Source organism: Talaromyces atroroseus (genome assembly GCF_001907595.1).
Source record: "Talaromyces atroroseus strain IBT 11181 chromosome Unknown scaffold_3, whole genome shotgun sequence".
NCBI lineage: Eukaryota > Fungi > Ascomycota > Eurotiomycetes > Eurotiales > Trichocomaceae > Talaromyces > Talaromyces atroroseus.
The window spans coordinates 383,494-402,409 of NW_017971435.1; the positions used below are offsets into that span (position 1 = coordinate 383,494).

The 18,916-nt window shown below is 48.2% G+C and overlaps 8 protein-coding genes across 8 annotated transcripts; 2 read left to right on the top strand and 6 right to left on the bottom strand.

Annotated features, from left to right (window-relative positions):
- Positions 1–373: 373 nt before the first annotated feature.
- UA08_03176 (hypothetical protein) lies at positions 374–1,564 on the bottom strand (the record flags this gene model as incomplete). The annotated part of the gene is made up of 3 exons (XM_020265448.1): positions 374–1,054; positions 1,135–1,148; positions 1,405–1,564. 3 exons carry the CDS (start codon positions 1,562–1,564, stop codon positions 374–376), a joined length of 855 nt encoding a protein of 284 aa, XP_020120915.1.
- Positions 1,565–1,922: 358 nt separating this feature from the next.
- On the bottom strand, positions 1,923–3,467 carry UA08_03177 (hypothetical protein; the record flags this gene model as incomplete). Its single annotated transcript, XM_020265449.1, has 1 exon — positions 1,923–3,467. The coding sequence occupies one exon, from the start codon at positions 3,465–3,467 to the stop codon at positions 1,923–1,925; it is 1,545 nt and encodes a 514-aa protein (XP_020121367.1).
- Positions 3,468–4,237: 770 nt separating this feature from the next.
- On the bottom strand, positions 4,238–5,102 carry UA08_03178 (GrpE protein-like protein, mitochondrial; the record flags this gene model as incomplete). Its single annotated transcript, XM_020265450.1, has 3 exons — positions 4,238–4,270; positions 4,328–4,753; positions 4,824–5,102. 3 exons carry the CDS (start codon positions 5,100–5,102, stop codon positions 4,238–4,240), a joined length of 738 nt encoding a protein of 245 aa, XP_020121368.1.
- A 715-nt stretch (positions 5,103–5,817) lies between these two features.
- UA08_03179 (hypothetical protein) lies at positions 5,818–7,769 on the bottom strand (the record flags this gene model as incomplete). The annotated part of the gene is made up of 5 exons (XM_020265451.1): positions 5,818–6,285; positions 6,342–6,797; positions 7,124–7,435; positions 7,509–7,655; positions 7,722–7,769. 5 exons carry the CDS (start codon positions 7,767–7,769, stop codon positions 5,818–5,820), a joined length of 1,431 nt encoding a protein of 476 aa, XP_020121663.1.
- A 1,356-nt stretch (positions 7,770–9,125) lies between these two features.
- On the bottom strand, positions 9,126–10,876 carry UA08_03180 (hypothetical protein; the record flags this gene model as incomplete). Its single annotated transcript, XM_020265452.1, has 2 exons — positions 9,126–9,973; positions 10,042–10,876. The coding sequence occupies 2 exons, from the start codon at positions 10,874–10,876 to the stop codon at positions 9,126–9,128; spliced, it is 1,683 nt and encodes a 560-aa protein (XP_020121662.1).
- A 426-nt stretch (positions 10,877–11,302) lies between these two features.
- Positions 11,303–13,045, top strand: UA08_03181 (hypothetical protein; the record flags this gene model as incomplete). The annotated part of the gene is made up of 1 exon (XM_020265453.1): positions 11,303–13,045. The coding sequence occupies one exon, from the start codon at positions 11,303–11,305 to the stop codon at positions 13,043–13,045; it is 1,743 nt and encodes a 580-aa protein (XP_020121039.1).
- A 165-nt stretch (positions 13,046–13,210) lies between these two features.
- Positions 13,211–16,558, bottom strand: UA08_03182 (hypothetical protein; the record flags this gene model as incomplete). The annotated part of the gene is made up of 7 exons (XM_020265454.1): positions 13,211–13,257; positions 13,301–14,264; positions 14,349–14,949; positions 15,408–15,703; positions 15,761–15,963; positions 16,020–16,352; positions 16,405–16,558. The coding sequence occupies 7 exons, from the start codon at positions 16,556–16,558 to the stop codon at positions 13,211–13,213; spliced, it is 2,598 nt and encodes an 865-aa protein (XP_020121664.1).
- A 352-nt stretch (positions 16,559–16,910) lies between these two features.
- UA08_03183 (hypothetical protein) lies at positions 16,911–18,653 on the top strand (the record flags this gene model as incomplete). The annotated part of the gene is made up of 3 exons (XM_020265456.1): positions 16,911–17,037; positions 17,104–18,107; positions 18,228–18,653. The coding sequence occupies 3 exons, from the start codon at positions 16,911–16,913 to the stop codon at positions 18,651–18,653; spliced, it is 1,557 nt and encodes a 518-aa protein (XP_020121041.1).
- Between the last annotated feature and the right edge of the window lie 263 nt (positions 18,654–18,916).

Below are 18,916 nucleotides of genomic sequence, written 5' to 3' on the forward strand. Positions count from 1 at the left end.
CCAGTACACTGAAGACTGTTTTTACTTAACTCTGGTCGCACATAAGGCTATAAAGTAAAGCAATATACCACCACAATTAACTTGGATATATACATTCATCTATAACCAGAAAGAAACAAGGACGAGAAAAGTAACACAAAAAGAACATGTTTGAAGTATGTGCCAGAGATCTTGCGACTCTTCCAGTTCTAATATATCCCAACGCCATTTCAAAAAAAGGAACAAGGCAGTGTAGTACCACACAAAAAAATTATAATAACCCAGAACCGACGTCTATAAAGGTATCTTCCTTCACATAGCAAAATATAAGACGAAAAGGGAAATGAAAACATCCGTTCAGCGGAAGTCGGTTGGTGTCAAGTCAAGTCAAGTTTTATAAGCCTTTGATCTTGCGATATAGTTTCTTGTGCTCTTCCAAGAAGAGGAAAGTAGCAATCGTGTGGGGGCCCAGGCGAACAAAGGCTGGCACCCAGCCTCTGAACATCCATGAGACGCCCTCTTTGCGGTAGATCTCGCGCAGTAGATGCATGAGACCACCCTTGCTTTCAGCTGGAGACGCACTCATGACGCGCGTCTTGATGACATCCACGGGACTACAGACTGTCGTGGCTATAAAGCCAGCCGAGATTGAAGCCGTGAAATGGGTGGAGAGGCTATCCGGCATGCCCAATTGATCGGTACACAGTCGCTTGAAGATATCGTACGAGACGAGCTGCGAGGCAGTCATCAAGACCGCTCTTGTGGAATTGGGCCACACGCCTCGAAACAAACTGGTCAGTCCCTCATCGCGAGACATCTTTATCAAACCGTCTAGCGCGTGCTTATAATTGCGCCGCTGGTGCGCAGGCAAGGCAGCATCGGATTGCATGCGAACGTTGAGAACGTCAGCCGGGTTGCCGGCCAGACCGCCCAGGAAACCTGAAAGGCAACCCATCCAAAGCAGGTTCAGCATACTCGGAGGCGCGTCGGGACTGGCAACTCGCGATTTCAGTTCTTCGTATACACCAAAACGAGTCGTGGAGTAGGTCATTTGTCGCAGGATGGCGGCGGAAAGCTAGACGTCCATCAATTGAGTTAGAATCATTTCTCTTCTATTTCTCTCCTCTGTCCGAAACTGCGAGAGGTTCCACATACGCCGCTGTACAGTCCTAAAATCCCATTATTCTTAAACACATGGACGAAGGTGCCCAGCATGGAAGTTGGCGCACCAGGAGCGCGCGTTTGCAATCGGACCTTTGGGGGACTCGCCGTTAGCTCTCATGGGATGGTATACGTCGCGGGGTATCTAAAAGAAAGCTACCTTCACTGTAGTTTCGCAGTTAGCCTGCTGTAAATTCACGGGTGCTCAATTGTGAGCTGCCAACTGCGAGAAAGAAGACAAAGAAAGAAAACTAACAAACATACCAAGGTCCAATGGGTGCGTAACACTGGCCGCAAAACATGAGGCCGAACCACCAAACCAGAACGGATAGTGAATTTTTTTCACCACGGGCAGCGTCTTTTCCTTGCGCTGCTCAGCCACGGGGGGCAAGAGGTCTGCCTTGACGCTGGTGCCAACTGCCATTGTGCACTTGGTCGGTATGATACAGCAGACACGGACTCATTCCGGAGGCTGGAGGAGCATAGGAAGACGAAAAATAGAACTGACAATTTGATATGGAGTGGTTGCAGTTGGTTCCACTGCGGGCTCGGCGGAGCTGCCGACTTACCCGCCTTTTTTGGGCGTGGCGGCTGTATGCTCGGCGCTTCTATTAGACGCCGACAGACAGACACACATATTTGGCTATTTGACCCCCCATATATCCGCTAGATATACATGGATGCATTATGATGTATATGTATGTATAGCTAATAACACAGGACTAATGTGACAAAGTGGAGCTTTGGCTATGGTATTATATCAATACATCGACGAGCCGCCATCAGCGTATCTCGACGCCGAATCTCTGCACGAGCGTTTGCCGGACCTGTTCGTGCATCACATTCACTTCTTTGTTCGTCAGGGTATGCTCGAGACTTCGGTAGTTGATCCGGTAGCACAGACTCTTCCGCCCGGTTTTCGGGTGGACGAATTGATCAGTCAGTTGAACATCCTCCACCATGTCCTTTGCGCACTCGCGCACCACTTCCATCATATCATTATCGTGGAAGGGGACAGCGCCGCCAGCAGCGCCGGCTCCTGTGCCGCTTGCCGTGGCCGAGTTCAGCCAGAAAGCCACGTCCTTGTAGCATTCAGGGTGTTTGGAAAAGGGCTGGAAACGGATGATTTCCCCCTGGCTGAACTGCGACAGGAATCGCGAGTCTTGAGACCAGAACAGTCGAATGTCCGGGATCTCAAAGAGGAGCATTGCAATGCGCTCCAAGCCAATTCCGAATGCCCAGCCAATACGGTCAGGAACCCCGGAGTTGTTGAGCAGTTCTTGTTTGATGATGCCACAGCCCAGAACCTCGAGCCAATCACCCTGCCAAAATACTTCCAACTCCCACGAAGGACTCGTGAATGGGAAGTACGCTTCCACCCATCGTATCTTCAAGGGCTCTTGTTTCAACTCCGCCTTTTTAGAAGCCTTAGAAGCCTCGGTGAATATCCTGATCACCAAGAGCTCTAGATTACGTTTAAGATGCGCTGCGATTGCATTCACTTCCTCCTGAGAGTGATATCTTTCCTGAAGTGGATTGCGTTCTGGGTGTGTGACAGGGTTTGGGTCCTCAACCTCGACGTCGTGTGTAGGCAGTTTCTGCACATCCTCGAGAATCCTGGCCGCGCTCTCTGACGCTGTCATGCCCGCAGGGCGTTTCCACAAGCGGGCGCCTTCCATCTGATGGAAAACCGGGTAATGACTCCGATCAATTGCGTCTCGCCTGTACACATCTGCCACCACTGTATATCCATCCTCTTTACTGTTCTCTCCATTCATGCGTCGGAAATAGTCGGCTTGGTGTGCACTCGTATGGGTTCGGAGGACAGTCTTTTCGTTAATGTAGTAGGTATCCGTCCTGCTGCGCCCTGGGTGGTCCGACGGGAATCCCAGGACATCGAAATTCTGGGCGGTCGTAACCACAGGAGACTTTTCTGTGTAGTTCCCGTAAGTAGGAGCGGGAAATTGGCTCTCGATCAATCTTCTTGTCATATCGAGCGGGTGGTTTTTTTCAAGGTAGATTCGTCGCGGAATGTGAGAGAGAATAGTAGAGGTTGCGTTTGTCCATCGATCAGCCGGGTAGGTTACGTCTTCCACGGTAATTGTTCCTTTTGAATTTCCTCCGAGTGTAGACTGCGTAGATGCTGTTGCTGTTGCTGCTGCTGGAGTTGTTTTCTGCGCTGGTGATTGAGAGCTTGAGTATCTGAAGCCCGGGCCGAGTACAACAGGAGCACTAAACAGTGCGCAGGCCGGCTTAATATTGACACGACCCATCGACCATCTTGTGTTGTATAGTCTGAGGGCCCTGCCCGTAGCGAGGAGCCGCATTGTCGCTGGATTCCCCTGGATTCCGTCTTAATTGAGCTCGACGGCTTTTTTCTGTCTGAGGACGATTCCGCGATCCGAAAATAGACAAATGCGCGCGGAGCTCGGGACAACTTTGTTGCTGCTCTACACTGTCCAACCAGAGGTAATTGATGATTCAAGATTATAAACCAACTTTTTAAACAGGACTATAAAAATTTTTAAGAGTTGTTTTCTTTAAGACTTGGATCAGGATCTACGAAATATGCATGATATAAATCGGGGTCGCGAGTGCTTTAGCATTTCTCGTCCATTTTTTCATCCAACACCAATGTCGAGCCAATGTCTACCCACAGACATAATGACATTAATAGAAATAGAACATGATTGTAACCATGCAAACATCCTTGCTTTCACATGCCAATGCTCCAACTGAGAAACCCGAGTCCAAATACTGAACAGACATGCGCCGTGCTATATGAAATGCAGCAGAGAGAGGAGAGAGAGAGATAGAGAACATAAGAACAGAAAACACGCAATACGAGGCCACCAGTGAACGACTAGACAAACGTATCCCACATAGTATTATACACGTAACAGAACGGTCATCAATCTGGATCCCCGCCGAATTCAAGTGCAGTGAAGATAAAGAGTCGTCTCCAGCGAAGAGTAAATGAGAATAAAAAAATATATATTGTACAGTTTTGAGTAGAAGGTCATATACAAGCCAAGATAGGCTGTAGTTTCACGGGCGAGGAAGGACGGAAGACATGAGAGAACGGAAACGCGCCTGCTTAATCGTTCTTGACGACACCGACTTTGGCGGCCTTAAAGATAAAAGTTAGTTGTTGAAGAGCTTTTGTGAACTATACGACTGGACTTACCCGCAATATGCGACCGTTCAAACTGTAACCCTTGCTTTGGACAAACATAATGTCCCCATTCTCCTTGCCCTCCATCTTAGCCATGAATGTTGCTTCATGAAGCTTGGGGTCGAACTTTGCATTCTTGCCGTCCGCATTCTCCGAGGGATCAAAGCGTTCTAGTCCGTGCTTCTTGAGTGTGGCCATCAAGATGTTCTCGGTCATCTTCAGGCCCTGGTGAAGATCTTGAAGGTCCTTGTTGGCCTCAGCTTGCTCGGCAGTGAGCTTATCAGCTGGAACAACGGAGAGAGCACGATCGAAGTTATCAATTGACTCGAGGAGATCGACGGCGAACTTTTGAATAGCAAAAGTACGAGCATTGTCCATGTCACGCTTAGTGCGCTCTTGGAGATTTCGGAAGTCGGCAACAGAACGAAGGTATTTGTCCTTTAGAAAACGGATGAGCATCAATCATACAACGATCAATTCAACCAATTGTTAGCTTTCCCGAGCGTACCTTCAAATCGACAACTTCCTTGTTCTTTGCTTCCAGCTCCTTCTTGAGAGATTCCTCAGGAGTCTCGGTAGCAGCTTCGTCGTTCTCCTTCTTGGCATCTTCTTTGTTTGCTCCATTTTCTGTAGAATAGTAGCGAGGCACCGTCCTGAAGGAAGATTGTTTTGAAGATAGCTGTTGGAAGGGTGAGGTCTGTCTCAGTGCCGAAGATGGCGGAAATGCGGATCTGGATACTGCGGAGGCCACAGCGCGGCGCTGTCTAAAAATTGTGCGTTGCAACATTGTATTTATATAGTATGCGGTGAAATTCGAATAACTCGAGGCTGGTCTTCGGCAAATGGAAGAAAGGGATTGCGGTGGTTGAGGTTAGATGTGACTCTTTAACTCTTTGGTCGGCCCAAAAAATTAACCTGGAAAAACGCGCCGCCGAAATGCCGGTACAGTATTATGTAAGCAGCACGTTGCCCTAAATTGGCTGAAACGAAATCATTATTTGATTCGCTTGCCGGTATTTCGAGAATCTGAAGCTGAGGTCTTTGAAATGAAACTTGCACATCTGCATTTATGCGACTTTTACCGAATGAATATGTGCAAATTCGTGAAAAGGAATCCCACAGGACATACGTACACTGCTGGCCCTAGACGAGTACACGTCGATCAGGGCTGGTTGAGGAAATGTCACGTAACAAGGATTATCTAGCTAAAGTAGAAAATTACTGACTTGATTATACTCTCAATGTTGCGCTTGCTGATTGAATACTTTGAGTCATTCTAAAACACTTTGCTTTTTGGCTAAAAACATGGAGCATTTGCCAAAACAATCTCGATACGAAAGAACCTTGAAAGAAGGAAAATGAAAGTCGAAAATAGAGTTAAACTACATCATCAGACGAGGAATGGAGCAATATCAATAAGGAAGGGAACTCTTCCATCCACATTTCGTGTACCGAGGCATTACCTGAGCAAATCACATCCATTATCGGCAGCATCAAGAAGACTAGATCATCACCTGGTGACCATTCATCGTTTCTATTTGATGCTCGATATCTGCAAGCAAACCCGTCATATCTGCATCGCCATAGACTCCATAGTCTGCATAAATTCGGATGGACTCCCGAGCTATATCTGTGCAGCCAGCATCAACTTCGTTATTGATGGCGGGCTGTTTTATATCCAACGGGGCCGCCGAAAGGACCAAGGAGGCAGCAATATGTTCCAGCAACATTTGGCGAACTCGGGTCCTCCTATTGTCGACTTGCTCTAGCTTTGCAACCCACTCGTCTATGGATTTGTCAAGTTGCGCTATAGCCTCTTCTTCCCCTAATATGTTTTCACGAGAATCCGTAGCTGACTGGGAAGACCGAAGGCGGGCTATCACTTGTCTGTGGAAATTGTTACGCCCAGCACGGAGGGCTCTGCTCGTAGAGCGAATATAATCACAGTGGGCGTCAAGTTCACGTAGCTCCTGTCGGCATGTCTTGTCAGCAATCGCTCGGAGACCTGAGGTACAGCCCAACTTACCTTGGACAATGCTTTCACCTCATGGTATTGAAAAACTCTGAATTTTTCTGCTTGAGTCTTGGCCTGTTTCTGGAGTTTCTCTACATCCGACGAATTGAGCTGTGATTTTGCATCGGTTACGTTGAATCCCACAGGCAGTTGAGCCAACGTCACTTTCTCCATTACTGCAACCTGATTCGACGTCTGTTCTTCAACGAAATTGCGTCTTCTTTTCGAACGATCAAAGCCTTGAGCCAGTGCTTCTGCCATTTCGTGCTTCTCTTTGATTGCTATGTGTCTTGATCTGAGTTGTTCAATGTCCTTTGAAGAGATTGGAACGGACGGAGCGCTCTCATTACGTCGATGTAGTTCACCAGCTATATGCTCCCGTGGTTGAAACCCTGTAGCCGTCACAGCTCGCGGCCGCAAGCTAGCATTGTTTCCCTTAGAAGTGATATTATACATTCCTGAACCATCCTGCAATGTTGTTGTTGAATGATTCATAAAACGAGGGGACTTTGGCGGCACTGCTGGTGGTTTATCTTCGCCCGCAGTGTCCATAACTGTAGTTATATGAAGTGGATGACCATTTTCTGACCAGGCTAGTGGTCTAGTATTGACTGCAGGAGTTCTTTTATGATCTCCTCGTGATTTTGTAATCGGCTTTTGGATCGAGCTTTGGAACGGGTTGTGGCTCGGTGTCAGTTCTGGAGTGCTGTCCGATCTCCTGTTTACGGGAAACATTCCTGGAATAGTTGCTGATAAATATCAGTTGCTGTGAGCTTTCATATATGATGGCATACCTTCTTACGAGAGTCCATGCGAGCATCATGTGCTGTTGTCATCGGCATCACGCCTACCCCTGCCATGGCGATTTGCCGCTTCGCTGAAAACGATTTGCTCGGAGCTGACGTCAACTGCGTAGTGTCAGAAGATACAGACGTCAATTGCGGATTTGATGAGTTATTTTCATAAAGATTTCGTGCCATTTTAGAGCCCTCGGCCAAACTAGACGAGATACCCTTCTTCAGGGCGGGCCAGACTTGGAGTTTTAATCGGTCGCCCGGACTGTTTGACCTCGGGCTAGAAGTTTCACTCGAGAACTTGGGCTTCATCTTTAAGCGTATTAGAAATACTGTTCTGCACCTGTATAATATCGAAAAGAGGGGGAATCTGCCGAGTACAAACCTCAACCCGCGTGTCCCGAGCGACTATGTTGTTGAGGCCAATGGAGATAGAGACACTCGTGGGAGACTCAGGCATTAGTCCCATGCTTTTAGATAGAGTGGCAGATGTGCAGCACTGAATGTGCTTTAAACCTTGCTCATATTTGAGCTGGAAATTTTGTGGAGATCGCCTGCTAATAAAGTAGTACTCCAAGACAATCTCGAAGAGCTATACCATGGCTCCGGTAAAGGATTTGTGAAAGCTGAAACCGACACCAGACATTCTGAGGGCGCGTAGAACACCAAAAGCTGTCAGATAGGCGCGAACTCCTCAATGTTGGTATATGTGAAGCAGTCGAGCAACCCCGCTGCGTGAAACAGCCACTTTCCTAAATAGGTATTTGCCTTCCGCTTTGGGCAATCCAGGATTTCCGCTCCGGAGTTGTAACGGGCGTTCACTAGTTTCTAATCCTTCTAGATAACTATGCCATAATATTAATATTATTATTATATACGCGGCACTAGCAGTCGCAGCCACGTCCAGATTAGTTAATATGTTACGGCAAGCCGCATTACCCCTGGAAGGCGTCAGAAAGGGGCCAAACTCTAGCTCCCAATTCTTAGGAAGGGTGGACAGTGCCATGATCAAGAGAGTATACTACACTTAAGGTTGCAATATGCATACCCTTATCTTGCCTAGGTGTACAAAACTTTCTTAAGTCCAAGATGCATCCTCGGATAATGCAGATACATGCTCGAAAACATGCCCCTGCTTCCTACCCGTCACTTTTTCAAAAACTGTCAGCACTCGCTCCATGGATGATGCTATCAACGGCACTAACTAGTTGGTCAAGGCAGGAAAGAAAATTATGATTTGTCAATAAAATGTGTTGGATTACGAAGTTTTTTTATATTGCATCTCTCTTCAACACTACTAGCAGCCCCCCCGTAATCAGGCACCGGTTTATGCAGTCATCGAGTTTGACCCCTGCGAGAATGCCAGGATCTGACCAACTCCCAGACATTAGCCCTTCTCCGCGCATCACGCGAGATATGCCTTTTCTTTTGTTTTGTGCTTTACGACGAGTCTGTTGGGAAATCAAAGACCTAGCTGGCTTGAATGCAGCCCCACTGGGTAACGCAAGAAGGGCGGTTCATGACCGTGCATGTCTGTTGTGCTTGCCGGTCAGCGAGAATCTTGGATGAGGAAAAAGAGAGAAAAAAAAGATTTTGTAGGAATGTATGTAATTCAACTTTCACTTCTGGGTTTATTTTCCGTGGCGAAGCTCATATCTTGTTGAAAGACTTCCAAGATTTATATGACACTGAATGGCCTATTTTAGTTATTTTATGGTCTCACAGTGCGAGCTTTTCGCTCACGCACCAGGTCGACGAATCATCCTGTATTACATTCTCCAGAGAGACTGCTATAAACGGAAATCTGATATGAACAATGGGTGTGTCGATGCAAAGTCAAAGTTTGATGTGTAGAACTTGTCTGTTCGACTCGTGAAGGAAAGCACACTAACACATTCTATGTCTTTCTCTTAGTTGTTGAGACGAGGTCAATGATTCTATAGTCTACGTTAAACTTTTGGTCATAATATAGTTACCTGTCCATGGATCTGTGCGGGAAAGCTCATAAATGATTGTCGTCTTGTGTTGGTTGACCACACTTTTCAACATCTTCCTCGCTTACGCTCGCAACATCAACCGTGGTTTTACCTGTATTTGGCAGAGTTACAGCAAGAGTCACGGAATCCGGCGCCGGCGTCTCTCTTTTTTCATTCTCGCCTTCCCTTTTCAGTCCCCGATCTCTAACCAACAGACAGGCACATAGGCACAAGCCAATCACAACAGTGTTGGCAATGTACAGATCTTTTGTTGCCTTCATGTATGCAGATAAAATGAGCGCCGTGGTCTCGGGGTCGCCTGAGGTTGGCAGATTGTATATCGAAGATGCAATATACTTCATGTCCGCTGGGAGATGATTTCTCAACCCAGTCTGAAGAATGCTAGCCGAAACCGCTAATCCGCATGCACCACCAGCGCAGCGAAAGAAATTTCGACTCGAGATTATGATTGCTCGCTGAGGCTTCGGCGAGTGTGCCTGCAATGCGACCAAAGTAGGCTGGAAGACGAATCCAACACCAGTGCCAATCAAAAGAAGTGCTACAACACACACCCCGGGATTTGTGTGTTGATTGAACAATGTAGTCAGGCCACACCCGACTGTCCAGCTTGTGAAGCCACTCCAAAGAATTACTCCGTAGTGGTGGCGGCGAGAGATGTATTGGCCGGAGACCACAGATCCGACAGCCTGCATAAAGACCAAGGGGACGCTCAACGCTGCGCTGGCTACCACGCTGTAGCCGCGTATATTTTGATAGTATTGGGGGAGGTAGTAGAGATAGGTTTGATATACCCAGCCGAGCAAGAAGCTTTGGAAGAGTAGAGCCAGGATAGATTGGTTCTGGAAGATATTCACTGCTCGTTGTTTGACTAGTCAGTTGCTTTTCACTGTAAAAGCGGCGTGTGATTTATCGTGTACTCACTGGGCATCATTGGAATTCTGGCCACCTTCCACTCGACAACGATGAAGGCAACTAGGGCACAACTTCCAACCACCAACATGCTAATAACCATGGCCGAGTCCCATTGAAAGTACAGGCCACCCCCAGAGATGGGAATCAACAATAGAACAATCCCAGCGGACGATGTCAGACAGCCCCAGACATCAATTTTGCAAAGTTTGTCGCGAAGACCACCAGTGACTTTGGACTGCGGTAGAACAAACCATGACACAACACCTCCAGCGGCGACAATCGGCGTGAGCGTCCAAAAAAACCCTCTCCACCCCACTGAAGCGGACCGAATGAAGCCAGCAGCCATAAAGGGGCCTGCAATATTTGCTACTCCAAGGCATGCGCCGATGATTCCTTGATACTTCCCTCTTTCCTCAAGGGTCACGACATCAGACACAAATATCATTGCTAAATTCGTGATACCACCACCAGCCAACCCTGCCAATGCACGGAAGAAGTAGAGCATGGGCGCGTTTTGCGAAAAGCCGCATAATAAATCTGCGAGTGACAAGATGGCGCATGCTGTTAGGAACACCGATTTACGTCCGAATATATCTGACAGTCGTCCATAGAGCACAGAGAAGACGGTGTTCGCGATGAGTGACGATGTTCCGGCCCAAGGTATGCTGTCTTCGGCGTTGAGGTCGACTGCAATGCTTGGAAGGGCCACGGAAACTCCATTTTGATCGATGAAAGCTGTGAATAAGACGAGAGAAAGGCAGCTGATGACAATGAGAAGTCGTGTTTTGGGGAGGATATTTTCCTGGTTTTGCAAGGAAGTAGTAACATCGTGTTTGGCTGGCATGTCTTTTTATCTGTTCTTTTCTTTTTTGGCTCGTTATCTTTCAGTACAACGAAGAATCTCTTTCATTTACTTCATCGATTTGAAAGAAATGAGACATATCATCGTGGAACAGATATATTCCCACTGCCGAGACAGGTAGTCCACAATAAAAAAAAAACAGAGAATAAGATGAATCTGCAATATAGAGTGCTATCAAGTCTACGGAGCCTCCGAGCCTAATCCGGACAAATTAGGGCTATTGCCGGAGGCTCCGAACAGAAAAGCTAATCGCTTATCAGCGCCACCCAACGACCTGATATTTGGTGGATATCGTATCTTCTTGTCGCCTTAGTTGATAAGCAGCATATTTCTATAACTAGGCAGTTATTTATTCATCATGAAGTTGGGACATATCGTCAAACCGAACACGACTAGTAACCTGCGGTCATGACCACCCGTAATCTGACCCGAGCCAACGGGGCCTTGTCTTCGTGGACCTCCTTCAAGAAGGCTATTCAAACAGATGAATCTCCAGACGAGGACGAAGCTTCCTCGGCCTACTACAATGCGGATCTCTTGCCCACGCCGCCGTCTCAGCGGACCTGGACGGCCATGCATTTCTTTGCATACTATCTGACTACCACCTTCAGCCCGTCATCGTACAACCTGGGCTCATCCTTGGTGAGCACAGGGCTGCAGTGGTGGCACGGCATGGTTGCTGCTGTGATCGGATCAATCATTTTGAGCATTGTTGTCGTGCTAAACTCGCGAGGGGCAGCCAAGTATCATGTCGGCTTCCCCGTCTACACGCGCGCAAGCTCAGGAGTGGGGGGTTCAAAGCTATTTATCGCAGTCCGAGCATCTGTCGCAACAATCTACTTCGCGGTTCAGTCATATTACGGCGGTCGATTGACATCGGTGTGTCTCAGGGCGATGATTGGGCCCAAATGGGAAAACATACCCAATCATCTCCCTGCAGACGCAGGAATCACTTCGCAGAATCTCCTCGCATTTTTCGTCTTTTGGATTATTCAATTTCCAGTGATGTTTGTTCACCCAACCATCCTCCGACACCTCTTTGTGTTCAAGGCTGTGTATACAACCGTTGCGCTCTTCGGGGTTATGGGTTGGGCTATTCAGAAGAATGGCGGCTCTATTGGATCATTCAGTTTTGAAAAGAATTCGCTCCACGGCAGTGCGCTTGTCTGGCCCATGATCTCAGCTATCAATTCGGTTATGGGTGCCCTGTGCCCCATATTGATCAACCAGCCTGATATTGCCAGATACGCAAAGCGCTACTCCCAAGTCACCTGGTCCCAGAGCACCGGTATCTTACTATCCAAAGTCCTCGTCATGTTCGTCAGCTGTGCGACAACCAGTGCTACCACCGAGCTTTTAGGCACAGCATACTGGAATGTCTGGGACTTGTACGACGCCATTTTGACGCAGTACTGGAGCCCAGCCGCACGCGCAGGCATCTTTTTCGCTAGTCTCGGCATGATTCTGGCCATCATCGCCACAAACGCAGGCACAAACTCGCTACCGGTGGGCGCCGATTCGAGTGGCCTGTGGCCGCGATATATCAACATTGTGCGCGGACAAGTCATTTGTGCCCTGCTTGCGCCACTTTGTGTCCCATGGAAGATTATCGCTTCGGCATCGTCTTTCCTGACTTTCCTCGGCTCCTACACCGTATTCCTTATGCCTATCTGTGCTATCATGGTGGTAGACTATTGGATCATACGAAAGGGCAACTTCCATGTTCCATCCCTCTATACAAGAGCCCCCGGAACACCGTACGCGTATTGGCACGGTTGGAATCCCCGTGCTTTGGTGGCTTGGGTCTGCGGTGTGGCCTTTGTGGTACATGGAGTCGCTGGAAGTCTGCACCCGGGAAGCGTGGGTGAAGCCAGTACACATATGTACCAGCTTGGCTTCTTGTTGAGTTTCTTCATGGGTGGCATTGTGTTTTACTTGCTTAATTTGTTGTGGCCGGTTGCCATCTACCCCGAATTAGCTGAGGCAGACACACCCAAGTCGTGGGAGTATATGACTACCACAGAAGGTCTTCTAGATGGGGAGTCAATGGATATGATCGCTGGAGGAAGAGTCCTGACTGGAGTAGACGATGAAAGTCAAGTTGCCAAAGAGGCTTTCACGATGAGCGAGAAAGGTTATCTTTCTGTTTGAAAGCTTTTCTTGTCATTTTGCTTATGATATAACCTCAGTACCTAATATATCTACCTGTTTATCAAAATTCTATGTGATCAGACGCTCCTTGTAGCGATTCAAAATCAGGCATCCAAATAGAATGGCCTTCTTGGTCGATCCAGCTTGCTAGTTCGTTGACGATCTTCATTGTACCCGAGTCTCGTCGCCCGGACTGCGAATAGTCCTCGAACCTGCGATTTTGCAAGTCAAGCTGTGCGGTTTGATGCTGATAACCGGAGACACTCAAGGCTGTCTCCAAGATGCCTGCCTCTTCTTTCAGGTTTCCTTGTAGCTTCTCCATGGTGGCGTTGGTTAGCAACTCGAAAGCATCACGGTATTTCTTTACCCACAAAGTCCGTTCGCCCATGACAAACAATACATTAGAACAAGCGCGGATGCCATTGCTGATCTTGACTGACCAGACATGGGATGCTTTGGTCCAGACACAAAAGAGCAATGTTATCCCTGCTACAAATACAGTCTGCACGGCAATAAATGAGTGACCGTAGTCAAGTGTTTGATGGAGCCGTTTGTGAATGTGACAAATTTGCAACGCCGATTCGAGACAATTTATATAGTATGGATCGGTGCATGGTAGAATACTCAGAAACGGCTGAAGAAGTAGGCGCATGGCTCGATTGTAGTGCAGGATGGGATAGTCCAGATCAACGACATGTGGGAATAATCGGAGCAAGTCCATTTTCCATTCCTCGAGCTGACGGTAGTGATGCGCCAGCTTCTGACGAAGAGCAGATAAGGGCTTGTCTGTTCGGTAGATTGAATGGTGTATGCGAGATTCGAGAATCCGAATGCGGAAAAGATGGATTGCCATCGAATTGCTCTGGTTCTTGCTGTTCTTGACAGGGGATGGCGGAGAAGACGTTGCAGCCACATCTGGAAGGTCAACGTCAATGTGTCGGTCGGCGATGCTGACAGGGCGACCAAGTGAGATGGCGATGGTTCGTTCGAGGGAGTATACGGTCCAGAAAAGAGTGCGGTATCGTTGGTTAGTTGCCGCATCTCGATGGACCTCCTTGTTCCTCCGATGTAGTCCGAGGTCGATGCATGTTCTCATGGCCAATCCAATCATGTACCATAAGCCTTGACTACTCGCACTGGAGCGCAGGTGGTAGATTACCAGGAGCGTCATGGCCTCAATATTGTGTATAGACCGCGACTCTCGAGCCGCAGATATGTGCTGCAGGGCCGTCATATATAAGCTCTACTTCTATCAGCACGCAGACATAGTAGCAAGGCTCCAGATACATGTATTTATACCTACCTCCGATGAGGATGCAACAATTTTCTCCGTCAGCGCAAGTAAACTAGAGCCAATTGCGTACACTAAATATAGTTTAAATGTGCCAAACCTCTCTCTTCTCGACAAGCTATTGCCAGAAGAGAGCCTAAGCCGGTCCGAGTGCAGTTTTTCCATCTCTTCCCAGTCCATAAAAGGATATCGCGGTGCAACTCGTGTGAAGAAAGCCGATATCAGTCGTAGTCCTTCTTCTTCCGAGGGCGGGCCTGCACTCTTTGTGCGAATCTCTTCAAGTGTCAGAGGTCTCAAGCGAATATTCTCGCGAGAGGAAGAAGCACTCGCTTCTGACGCTGATCCATCCTCGGCATCTGCTGTGGTCAAAGCCTTGTTCCAAACAGATGCCTGGACCATCTCCCTCAAGTTGAGGGCCAGTGAAAACCCCGAGGAAGAGCCGACATATGCTGGCCCTTCAAAATGACCAAGGGTCAGGAACTCAGCGATTTCGCCCAGTGCATTTCGCTGTGTTGCTTGGGATTGTATCGCTGCGTCTTGTTGTTGCGTTGCTGAGGGGGTTTCTAGCCTAATCTCAAGCTCTGCCACTCGGTCTTCCAGGGCCTTGATATATCTAGATTTCTACCTTGTCAGTGTCATTCCCCGCTGTCCATTTAGAAAGTCCCACTCGCTCTTCTACTACGTGATCGTCGGCACGGATGACCTGTAGATCGCATTCTGCGTCTGCCTTCTGACAGTTTCCACACACTGGATAACTGCCATCGCACTATTTATTGCAGACTGTCAGCCTCATTTCGTCTCGGTGTCGAGTGGCGGCAAAACAGACAGACCCTTTGCTTTTTATGCTTGCAGCGAGTGCAAGCTGTCCGGCCTCGTTTCCTAGGGTTATGTCCTATAGACCACGGCCCCGCGGCGATTGCAAGATTCTCAGCCATTGCGAATTCTCGGTCATTTGCGAAGTATAGGTAGTGAGAAACGGATGCTCCGACTATACCTGTCGGAGATCTCCTATCATTGATAGCTCTACAGTATCTAGTATCTACACACAGCCTTATCTGATAAGCTAGTTACTTCTTAATCCACTTCCCATCGGGCTGATACGGAAACTTGTCGTTGTAGTGCCTGGCAATATCCCGTCTCGTTGTAACCCAGACCCCAGGCTTGTCAGCAATGTACTTCATGAACTTGCGCAGTGCCTCGCATCGGCCTGGCTTTCCGATGATTCGTGTGTGAAGAGGGATGTTCATCATCTTGCCGCCTTCGCGGTACAGCATGTCGAACGTGTTTTTCAGATAGTTCTCGTAGCTTTCGGCAACACTGCTGCCGAAGCCGGGGGCCATGTGGAACTTGCCGTCGTTGCAATCGTACTGATTTCTGTTAGTAGAAAGACTTTCTGTCGAAGCTCATAGTTCAGTGATACGCACGTTATATGGAATGAGCAACATGCCCGTTCGCTCCTCTTCCTTCAACGACTTCTCCCACGGAAGATCAAGCCAGTAGGGAACGTCGTCGTTATAGACCTCGGAGGACCAGAGAAACTCGGCTCCCAATTCCTTCCAAACCTCTGGAAACAAAGCGTGCGTTTGAGGTGTTCCGCGGCCAAAATACGCACCCACGGGCATCTCGCCTGGTGTTGTCCGCGATCAGCATTGAAGAATGCTACTCGTTAAGGGCAGAACATACCGCTGACTTCCTTCAGCAACAGTAGTGTTTTCTTAATATACTCTTTATCTTCTTCAAGACTCAAGTCCCATACATCGAGCCATCGGTATCCATGAGCAGCAATCTCGTGGCCATCGCGAACCAACGCTTTGGCAAAAGTAGGGTTTTTCGCCAGCGCAACCGCGACCGCATAAGTCGTAAAGTTCCATCCAAATTCTCTAAAAAGTCGAATCAGGCGCCACGAGGCAACCCGGCTTCCATACTCAAAGTCTTGCTCGGCATTCAGGTACCGTGCATTTTCTTTGTAGCCGCCAGAGGCCCCCTTTTCCCACAGGTATGGCTCGGACATCTTGTCTGGAGGGTTCTGTCAGCTACAAAAAGAAAATTCGACACTAGTTCTACATACCACCGTCAAGAACACTCCGCTCGCCTCCTTCCTCGTAGTTCAGGACAAAGGATACTGCTATGCGAGCACCGTTTGGCCATTGAGGATCAAAGCCCTCTTCCCCGAAGCCCTCGAAATCACGCGGGATCTGGTATTTCTCTTCGATGTGAACCATTGTGCTGGATGGTCTTTAGTGCTACGAGTGAACGAATAACGGTTAGGATTTCTGATACGTTCTTCTTTCATAATACAGCTCTTCTATTATATACAACGGCCAAGGGTTGATTATCCTGATAAGAGCAGCGGTCCGTAAGCGGACTGCTACGGTGCCTCCGTTATCAGCATTCGGAGGCTCCGCTGATAGATAGGCATAAGCTTGGGAGTTAAGAAATAAGATAGTAAATTCAATTAATACCGGCACTTGTTTGTCCCTTTAGAGGTTCTGATTATGCCTGGTGTTGATTCAGACGAGGTGTTTATGAGGGCTTGTTCTGGTTGTATCAGCTGTCACTGTCCGGAGTTCAATCATGGGGGAAGAACTAAGGTCGACTGCTGCCGGCCTTGGGCTTGCATTATCAGAGAATGAGATTGGCGACTATGTGACTCTCTTAGACCGCATGGAGAAGTCGTTGCAGACAGTGTCGGAGATGCATGGTGAGTTTTTTTGAGCCCGAAATGGAACCTCGCGGTCTAGGTAGAATAATAACCTCAACCACCCAGACTATCAGCCAATACCAGATCAAGGCATATACCCACGATCCGACATTCACTTTCCCACTGCAGAATCTAATCCGCTCGGCGCATGGGCGTGGAAGTTCAATGCAAAAAGCACCGCACCAAAAACTGATCTTCTCACAGGCAAAACTGTCTGTCTCAAGGATAATATCGCTGTCGCGGGTGTACCTTGCCTTCTGGGCACCGACACATTTCAAGACTGGATTCCGAACACCGACGCAACCGTAGTGAGCCGTATCCTTGATGCCGGTGGCACCATCACTGGCAAAGCAGTATGCGAGAATCTTTCCCGCGGCGCGGTCAGCGCCACCGCTGCCACAGGACCTGTGCACAACCCGTATGCATTTGGATACTCTGCAGGAGGAAGCAGTTCCGGAACTGCTGCGCTTGTGGCCAGCGGTGCGACAGACATGGGGATAGGATGCGATCAGGGTGGTAGCATTCGCATTCCCGCGAGTTTGTGCGGCCTGTACGGCTTCAAACCAACAGTCGGCTTGGTACCTTATACAGGTATAGCAAGTAATGATGCCTGCTTGGACTTTGTCGGTCCGATGACAACAAGTTGCTTGGATAATGCACTACTCTTGGAAGCTATTGCCGGCGTTGATGGGCTGGATGACCGTCAGTCAGCTGGCGCGCCGTTTCCCAGACAGGTACCACGCTATGCACAACTGCTAACAGAGACCAAGGAGGATGGGATCAGGGGAATGAGGATCGGAATATTAAAAGAAGGGCTGGACCTGCCCGGGATCAACCCTCAGGTGGAGAAGAAATTCCAAGATGCCATGAACGTGTTTCGTCAACTTGGTGCCGTTGTGGAAGACGTTCATGTTCCGATTCACTCGCAGGCTCGAACTATAATCGTCGTTTTGAGTAAAATGGGGAATCACATAGGAATGCAGGGCAAAGCCACAGGACGAAGGCAAATGATGTTGACCGACTTGTTTGAAAAGAAAGACTTGCCATATTCGCCAGAGGTTCTCGCCAAGGTACGCTCAACTGAAGCTCTCCTCGGTTTTTTCTTTCTTTCTTTCTTTCTTTCTTTTTTTTTTTTTTTCCCGAAAAGAAAAAGAAGAAAGAAGTATAGTGTTGATATTGAAATCAATCAGATGAGCGTTATGTGCAAGGAAGCTCTGATAACTGGCGAATACGCCTGGAAGCACTATTCCACGCTCTATCCCAAAGTCGTCAATCTCATACGCAAACTCCAAGATGCCTACGACAAAGCACTTGAGAGATATGATGTATTGGTCATGCCCACAACAATTACAGAGTCTAACCCACTGCCTGCACATGATGCATCTCCCCTTGAACACATGGACGCATCCAAGGGGAAGTTAGAGAACACAAGCCCATTCAATGCATCAGGTCACCCGGCCCTTGCGGTACCCATAGGGCTTATCCCGAGTCGAGAGAACCAGAGCATTGCGATGCCAGTGAGTATGCAAATCGTGGGGCGGTACTGGGATGAGTTGACGATATTGAAGATTGCATATGCGTGGGAATGCGCAGTCGGTAATTGGAAAGAGTTCTGACTGCGAGTTGCCAATAAAGCATTCAAAGTCATAATTCATAATTTCATCCTCATGTTGATGGATTATATTTCCTATATTCTGGAAGCTGATAGTAAAATGTTTCGCTCCGGACTTCAACGGAGCCTCGCGGAGTTGAGTGCCTCAAGTCCGATCGAGCCCGTGAACCATCAATAGGTAAATAATATTTGGCGGAAGGCTGGTTGTGGAACTTTTCTAGGTAGCTTAAAATTATAGGCTTTATTCATGTAGATTCTATGCAAAAA